The 8,889-nt window shown below is 52.1% G+C and overlaps 1 protein-coding gene across 2 annotated transcripts in view; it reads right to left on the bottom strand.

Moving 5' to 3' along the window:
- Positions 1–246: 246 nt before the first annotated feature.
- The window catches only part of SH3BP4 (SH3 domain binding protein 4), a 33,834-nt gene continuing 25,191 nt past the window's right edge, over positions 247–8,889 (bottom strand). The window contains exons 4-5 of one of the 2 annotated variants that reach the window (XM_064660198.1): positions 3,188–3,376; positions 247–2,589 (exon numbers count right to left, since the gene is read on the bottom strand). In XM_064660198.1, coding sequence (XP_064516268.1) covers positions 2,365–2,589; positions 3,188–3,376 — 414 coding nt within the window. In that variant the 3' untranslated portion in view covers positions 247–2,364. Of the gene's footprint in view, positions 2,590–3,187; positions 3,377–5,377; positions 8,298–8,889 lie in introns of those variants that run through there. The other variant, XM_064660199.1, reaches the window with a different exon arrangement.

Genomic DNA, 8,889 nt, shown 5'->3' with positions numbered 1-8,889 from the left:
ACAGCTGCCTTGGCCAGACACAGGGATGTTCTCTCCAATCAAGAAAACATCTCTGTGCCAAAACAATCAGGAATTTTCTTACCCAGAGCTTGACCAAAAGCAGCAGCCTGGGAGGTGAGATGGGTTCCAGCAACTTTCCCCTGGAGAGGGTGGGAAGGAGAAGGGATTGAGTGGAAAACCCACCAAATGACTCCCAGGTATCCAGGCTGCTTTGGGATGAAGAGACACCAGCAGATGACATCTAACTGGGAGCACTGGAATAGTAACAGCTTTAATTGGAATATTCTTTTTCCAAAAGTCTTTTTTTCTTTAAAAAAAAGGAAAAAAAAACCAAAAAGGAACATTAAACAACAAGAACAAAAAGCAGGCACTGCACAAGGGGGGTGGGGGTGGGGGGGATGCAAAGCCCAAAGAGATCATTTGGAGAAGGGCCTGAAGGAAAAGGCATCCTAAGGACATATTCCCAGTCCCAGCAGGTGAGGAAGGATTGGATTTCAGGCCGAGGACAGGGAGAAATTAATGGAGTTGTCACCCCACAGGTCCCAAAACATGCTGGCTGTGATGCCATGGGACTGGGGAGGGCACGGGGTGTGGATGAGCTGAGCACAAAGTGGTTTAGGCAGCTGCTGAAATGTTCAGGTGGGAATTTGCAGAACCTGAGGTAGAGAGAAAAAACAAGGAGGGAGGGAAAATGAACTGCTGGAATTATCCAGGGACATCCCTGAATCCCAGGAGGCCCAAACTCCCGCCCTCCCCTGCTGCTGACACCCTTCCCATCACAGGGCCTGCCCAGGAGAAGGGGAAAGCTGAGACTGGGGGAATCTCCCAGGAGAAAGGCATCCAACCCTCTGCCTGCACAGGGAGGTGCTCCTCACTCCAACAGGGATTTCTGCTCCTGCAGGGGAGAAAATGTGCTCTTGGGGTGTCTCAGGGAGAGAGAAAGGGGTCTGGCTGCTCAAATCCCATTGAGTGGCACAGGAAACTCCTCCAAGAGTTTCTCCACAAACCCTGGGAGAAACTTCAGGTGCTATTTCACTTGTGGGGTCCACGGAGTGATCATGGATGTGATCCTGGGAAGAGGAAAGGAGACCATTCCCTTTGCCAGCACCATCCCATTCCTTCTCTCTTTTCTAATTAACCTTCCTGTTGTAGCAGCTTTTCCCTAAAAGAAGAGACTTTGCCCTTAAAATAAGCTTTCTGTGCCAAAATGTTTCCCTACCACGTGAAATATCTGAAAGCTGGGAGCAGGAGGAGGAGGGAAGGTCATTCCAAAAGCTTGGATATAAAAGGAACAGGGAGAAAAATCCGAGCACTCAGTGCCACAAATCCTGAGCTCGTTGGCACCAGGTTCAGAGCAAAGATTATTTCCAAGTTAAACTGGACTCAAGGAGCCTTGAAGCCCTCTGGAATAATGGTAAGGAGTGTTAAATCCCTGGAACATCTCCAGTGAGGTTGGATTTCAAATTAGGAGAACAATTATCTCTTTTCCTTTTTTTTTTTTTTTTTTTTCGGATGGCAGCAATTCCCTCCCCTTTGCCGGCCTCTTTCCCCCACTTTGGTGCCAGGGGAGGGTGATCCCCTCTCAGCATCCTCCTGGTCCATCTCCCAAGGAGGTCTCTGGCAAATCCCAAACCTCCAGCTTCTTCCAGAGGTGTCCTGCAGCACCTGGGTGGGATGAAGTTGGAAGGGGCAGCATCTCCCTGTCCACAGAGGAGCAAACACCCAGTCTGCAGACACATGAAAACAACCCAAAAATCAGCCAAAGGGCTCACAGGGCCTGGCAATAAAACTAAAAAAAAGGTCTTTTTTTGGTGCAAGGTGCTTGGTGGGTTGAGGACATCCCAGATTTGAGGATATTCCAAGTTCATTCAGTGCTTTAGTCACATCTGGTACCTGCCAAAGCCTGACCATGGTGAGGAAGGGCACTTACTGTGCTTCTCCTTAAAATACATATTTACAGGACTCATCCCAAAAAACAGTTTAAAAGTGGATTCTCCAACCTAAAAAACAGCCACAGCTTCCCCAACCCCCCCAAAGTGGTTCCAACTTTTACTGCTCATTACAAAAATTAGACTTTTATTTGGAAATGCCTAAAAAACCCCATCTCTGTTGTGCTCCCTCCCCACCCTGTCACCCCCCCACAGGTTTCTTTTAGTAAGACATCATTTCAGTGATGACAAGCCATCCCCTGCCAGATGAATTCCCACCAAGGAGGGATGTCTCTCCTGCTGATTTCCAGTCCTGGTAGAGAACTTGCAAACTTTGGCCTCTTAAAACCCAGGCAGAGCAACCTCCACTTCTTCTTTTGCTTAAAAAAAAAGAGGGGAAAAAAATCCTAGGGAAGGAGATGTGGAGAACCAGGGGCTAAATGGCAAAATCCTCGTGGTCCTGGGGGCTGAAGGCGGCTGCCCTCAGCATGTCCAAGGAGTTGACGAGGATCAGGGTGCCCGTGAGATGCTTCCAACGCTTGGTGATGGGGTTCTTCATCTTGTCCAGCCCCGTGTGCAGCTCCTGGATGACATCTCTGTAGCTGTCCCCCATCTGGCTGCTCCAGGTGAGCAGGAAGTCGTAGGCTGGCTTCCACATGGCCTGGAGGGATGGGGAAGCAGAGCAGGGTGGGTGGTCAGCAAGCAAAGCCACCCCTCATCACGCCCCACCATCCCAGGACAAGCACATCCCTGGAAAAACACCCCCCAGCACACCCAAATCCCTTGGATCCCCCAAAGGTGCTCTGGAGGTATCTCCAGAGAAACACGGAATTGTCTGCGCTGGAAAAGACCTTTAAGATCAGCGAGTCCAACGGGGCACTGTGGTCTCATTCCAGAAAAAAGGTCCTTTCTGCTGTATCTGACGTGGTCCTGTGGAGGATCTGCCCTAGAGCTGGAGGCACCAGGGTGCTGAGGAGCTCGTGCTTGTGCAGAACTGGGCCTAAAAGTGTCTTGTGCAGCTGGGAATTAAACCTGAGATTAGCTCAATGCCAAGGTTGTGGGGTCAATCCCTGGATGGGGCCCTTCAAAGAAGAGCTGGACTTGAAGCTCCTTGTGGGTCCCTTCCAACTGGGAGTATGAACCTGGTGGACTCGGAAGTGGTGGGTCAGAAATTGGAGCTGATGATCTTAAAGACCTTCTCCAGCTGACACGATTCTCAGATCTGCCACCCAAGGGGACCCCTGCAGACTCGGACCCACCTCGGTGTCCACGGTGCCCGTCCTGTCCCGGTGCGGGGCCTCGTAGGCGTCCAGCTGCTGCCTGGAGACCTTGGCCAGCTTCTCGGCCAGCTCCCGCCAGCGCTGGGCCACCTCCACCGCCGTGGTCAGCAGCACAAAGTCCTGGATGAGCCTCACCACCAGCCCCTGGCAGTCCATCTTCAGCAGGGCCTGCGGGGGAACCGCAAGAGGGTCAAGGCCGGGGACTGTGCAGGGAAGTCCCTCCAAACCCATCCCAAAAATCCTCCCACCCCCCTTCCAGCGACAGCTGGTGCAATTAGGCCACCGGGCTGGGCAGCAGAGTAATCCCATTAAGTGGACAAAGCACCCAACCCCTCTTTGACAACATCCCCAGCCTCGTTTTCCAGGCAACACCCCTCCCCCCCCGAGGTGTTCAGGCACCACCATAAGAAGTTTAAAGCATCCCAGGAGCTGAGGAGAACAGATGCTTTTAATCAAGATAATTAATCCAGCAGGGATTAATCTGGCTCCATCCTTCAGACCAGTGGGTAAGGGGCAACCAGAACATTTTGGGATGGGAAATGGACATCAGCCTTGTGGGGTGAGACCCAGGTGAAGACCCAGACACTGCGGGACCATCGCTCAGCTTGGGATGTTCTTCCTCTTCTCCGCTTCTTCCTCCTCCTCCTGCAAATGGTTTTGAAGTGGGGAAGAGGAACTGCAGCAGTCCTGGCTTTCCAGGTAGGAATAACTTAGCCAGGAAAAGAAAAGGATGGAGTAGGGTCAGCTCCTGTCTTAAGGCATCAAATCATATTAAAATCCACTCAGAGTGGGATGAAGGGCAGTAGAGGAAAGCCACAGTGTAGCCCTGGAAAGGAAGGGTTTAATGGCAACTAGCAGTGCCAGAGGATGTGATCTGACCGCCAGGATCATCATCCCACTCCCCAGGGCTCCCTCAGCCTCTGCCACAGCCCCTGGACCAACACAGCCCCAGTGGCAACCCCAGACCTTGGGCAAATCCCACCTTGAACCTCAAGTGACTCCTACAGGAAGCCATGTCTATGTCTATTTTATATTATAAAACCATGGGAATCAAGCAAACAGACCCCAGACTATCCCTGGGGGGACAGTTTGCTGGGTACCCTCATCCATACATCCAGATCCAGAGCTGTGGCACCACTGGACTCAGGCTGGTGGCTCCAGGATGGGGGAATGCCAAGAGGTCCCTCACTCCAGTAAAGGCAAAGCACCAGCTGAGGGATGCAGGGAACAGCCCCCCAAGGGATGCTGAGCACCCAAGGAATCCAGGAACAGCACTGGGAACATCACCCACATCTTCCCAGCAGCACAGGGACGGCTATTCCAGAAACCATGGATGTGGGGGTTCGCCACAGGGCCAGAATCCACCTGCCTTCCACTACAGCGGGTCTTGACATCCTCTCCCAACAAGGGGGTCTGGCAAACCCCACCTGGTTGGGCTCTGGGGCAAGGAAGGGTTAAATCCTCCCCCAGGCAGTTTCACAGGGTCAGCTGGGGGAAGATGGGAACATCTGGAACCACTCCAGCAATTTGCAAAGCAAATGCACCCTTGATTTTCCCCTTCTCTGTCCCCAGCTCAAAGCTGAGCTGGATTCTCAGCACAGCTGCTCCTCCAAAGTGCTGACATTGGTTTCCTGCAGGAGCAAGGGAAGCAATAAACCCCCTGGTTAAACAAGCCAGGAAAATCCTTTGAAAAGAACATTCATTTTGCTTTTCAAAAGACATTAAGAAGCATTTAGATCCCACACCTGTGCCATAGCCCAGCTCCTCTCCTACCTTACCACACCGCCCACGGATCCACCAGGGGCAGGATCCCGATGGTCCCAAGGAAGGGGCAGGTTTAGCATCCTCAAGCCTGCCTTTGGAGGTGGCTTGATGCCATGCCAACTCCAGCAGCAGCTGGTATTTCGGGAAGCAGGTTCAATGAGCTGCTCTCAGGTCTTGCCCAAGGCCAAGCAGGTCAGAGGCAGCAGGAGAGGCCGCCTGGAGCGGGTTAAGAAGGATATAGCTGGAGGAAATGGATTCTCCTGCTCCTTCTGCTGCTCCAGAAACAAAACCAACAAAAACATGGGCAGGGACACCTTCCACCAGCCCAGGTTCCTCCAAGCCCTGTCCAACCTGGCCTTGGACACTTCCAGGGATGGGGCAGCCACAGCTTCTCTGGGCAACCTGTGCCAGGGCCTCCCCACCCTCCCAGGGAGAAATTCCTTCCCAGTATCTAAAGCCAAAAGAGCTGCCTGTGGTTGCACTGATGGGACCTTCTCCAAGCAAACAAAACAGCAACAAGGACAGCACCTAATCAAGAACTGTGATTAATTTCTCAAAGGAACAACTTCGGAAGAGATGGATCATGACTCTGAAACCTCCCGATGGCCAAAGCCCCACCCCCTTCCCGAGCTTTGTCCTGGCAGCTCAACACCCAGATTCCATGGGATGGGGATACCACAAAAGCCAGGTGGGAATGGGTGCAAGGAGGACACCAAGGTCGGAGCCAGAGGGGGAATATTAGTGGGAACAGCAGCACACTGGGATGAGCTCAACAGACTTAATCCTTCAGCAGGCACTTTTGGGATTACACTGCAAGTTTTTCCATCTTCCTTTTGAGATTACACTGCAGTCTTTTCCATCCTCCTCCCTTACCCTGGACAAACCTCCAGGGGTAGCTGGGCCCATCCACCCCATGCTCAGGTGTGACCTGGGCCGTGCCTTGCCAGAGCCTTCCCAAATATTTATTCCCCTTGGAGGATCTGGCTCCACCAGCCTGGCAGCAAAGAGGGTGTTTGATATTCCAACGCCAGTTCAAAGCAGGAGCACCTCAACTTCAAAGGCATCCAGGGGAGGCTGAATTCACAGCCCAGCTTTGAAATGCACAATCCCATTTCCTAACGAAGGAAAGCAGCAGCTGCAGGAAAACAGCTCCCACCTGGGACCTCCACAAACGCAGGGAAAGGCCCCGTGTCCCCAGGAGCTCCTGAGAGCCGGGGTGAGAGGACGCTCCTGTCTCCATTGTCTGCTCCAGGATACAGGGGAGGTTTTGACCCAAACAAGTCGGCTCTGCTCCCCAAAATAACCCTTGTTCAGGGATTAAACACCTCTTTTGCTCCTATTTTTGGCTGTCAGCACCTCCAAAATCACGTCACACACTTAAAATACCTCACTACACACTCTCAGTCTTAAATACTCATTTTTTTTACCTAATGCAGTCATGCACTGGCTCCATGGGGCAATTCCCTTGGATGTGATGCCCAGCTGGGTCTCAGTGTGCTGAAGGCATCCCTTCTGACATGACACCAAGTGCCATCAGCCACATTCCCAAGTGGCTTGGAGAAGGTCCCATCAGTGCAACCACGGGCGGCTTTTCTGGGTTTAAATATTGTGGGAAGGAATTGTTCCCTGGGAGGGTGGGGAGGCCCTGGCACAGGTTGCCCACAGAAGCTGCCCCACCCCTGGAAGTGTCCAAGGCCAGGTTGGAGCAACCTGGGCTAGTGGCAGGTGTTCCAGCCATGGCAGGGGGTGGCACCGGATGAGCTTTAAGATCCCTCCCAACCCAACCCATTCTGGGATTCCACGATTGCTTCAGGATGGAGGAGCAGGAGGGACCCAACACCAGCCACCCTGGGTGTGGCAGCACAAGGTCCAAGGCCCGAACACCCTGATCTACAGGACTTTAGGGATTTGTGGAGCCCCCCAGCAGCTCTTTGAGATCTGCACACACCAGGGACTTCTGGCAGAAGAAAGGCAGCACGAGACACCTGCAGTCAGAGCAAACAAAACCAGAGGAGGGAGAAGAATCCCAACCTCTTCTCCTGCACAACCTGCACAAGCAGCCTGGAGAAGAACAAGCTCACAGTTTCCACAGCTCTGTGCTGACGTGCCTGGGTGCATTCCCAGAAGACCTGTGTTTTTCCCAACAGCCCGTTGGGAAGGATGATAACTGAGAGTCTCCATAGAAACCCTGTACTGAAAAGCTGGAGAGGGGAACTCCTGTGTCCCAGGACAGGTCTAACCCCACCGTAGCCATGGCCAGGTACCAGTGGCAACAAAATCTTCCTGAATCCGTGCCCAGGTGCTGGTTTTTAGCCAAACCATCCGTGCTCTTCCTGCAGGGAGGAGGGAGGGTGAGGTTTCCCTTTCTGCTGTGGTGATTCCCATCTGAGCAACGTTGCCCCAAGTTACCTTCACACTCTGCTGCTACTGCTCCATTAGAAAAACAGTCATTAAAGACAGATTACTTATTAACTAGTCATCCTGACCAGGCTTTTCCATGCTTGGCTGCTGGTGCAGTAGCTCTGCCACTGGAGTTTTGTGTCCTGAACTCAGAAAAACCTGCCTGGGACTTCTCCTCTCAGTCCTTTTGAGGGGAGACAACCAACTTGAAGATGACATGGCCAGTTTGGAGCTTAATGCAACCAGTTCTTGCCAGAGCAAGAGTCCATTTGTTGCAGATAAAATCAGATTTAAACACAATAAAATACATTACTGCTCCATTGTCAGCCCCCGAAACGTCATTATTTGCTTCTTCCAACAGGCTCAATCTAATTTCTCCCTAAGCCAAGGAGGATTTGAAGGCAGCAAAGGGTTTGGAAGCAGCATCATGTTCTATGAAGAAGGGAGCTCATCCTTTATTGACAGGCTCAGCCTCCCAGAGAACAGGATTAGCCTCAAACAAGGGGAATAAAACCTGCCCTGGGACTCTGCACTCCAGGCATCCCTATGGGAGCAGGATGTTTTCCTCCCCCTGAGTCAGCAGCTCCCTGAGTATGCAAAGAGCCTTATCTTGCCCCTTGTCTCCCCACCAAGGTCTGGCATGGATTCTCCAGGACCTACACATTGTCTGGGATCCCTGAAAACAATGGGAGGAGATAAAAGAAACACCTCTGGGTTTGCAATGGGGTAAAGCAAACTGCACAAAGCTCTTGGAAGCATCCAGCAAGAGCAGCCCAGATTCCATCCCATCATTCCCCGAGGTTAAGGATTAAAGGAGCAAACCCTTCCTTGGAGGGACCAGGGACACCAAGGCTCCCATGGTGGGAGTTTTCCAATCCTGGATGGTCCCAGAAAGAGATATAACCATGTGATGGCCAGAACAACCCTGCAACAGAAGCAGAGTTGGTGGCATGTCCTGAAAGCTGGAGGTCAAAGATCAGAGATGCCCCCACAGGGCCACAGAGCGCAGGGAGCTCTCCCCATGGTACTTCCGTAAGTAACGACGGGTTAACACCTTATCCCTCCTACTCAATCCTCAAATATGCCCCTTCTTACTAAAGGGAGTTTGGGAAGTGGACTCCTTCATTCAGCTCCTGTCCCACTCATCATTTCATTTTGCCAGGCAACTGTTCCTTAATCCACGTGACATTTTAAAGCCTGTGGTTCTCCATAACTCCGTTATCCTGTTTCCATGGGAGAGCCTGGAAGAGCTGCAAATCTCCACCGGACATTTCTCCCTCTGTTTTCTTTGGCTCACTTCCCATGAAATGCTAGAGACAATCCCGAAGATGACATTTCCTAAGAGGGTCCCTAATGGCATCCTGGAAATACTTGCAGGCAGCACTTTCCCAAATTCCTTTCAGGGCAAGAAGCAAGTCGTGCATTTCCAACTGCAAACGCCATCCACAGCTGGATATAAAACATTCTGGCTCAGAGGTGCCCTTGGCTAAGCTGCCACTTGGCAGGGCTTGGAGCAA

Source organism: Pseudopipra pipra, chromosome 7 (genome assembly GCF_036250125.1).
Source record: "Pseudopipra pipra isolate bDixPip1 chromosome 7, bDixPip1.hap1, whole genome shotgun sequence".
NCBI lineage: Eukaryota > Metazoa > Chordata > Aves > Passeriformes > Pipridae > Pseudopipra > Pseudopipra pipra.
This window is presented reverse-complemented; position numbering and strand designations above follow the sequence as displayed.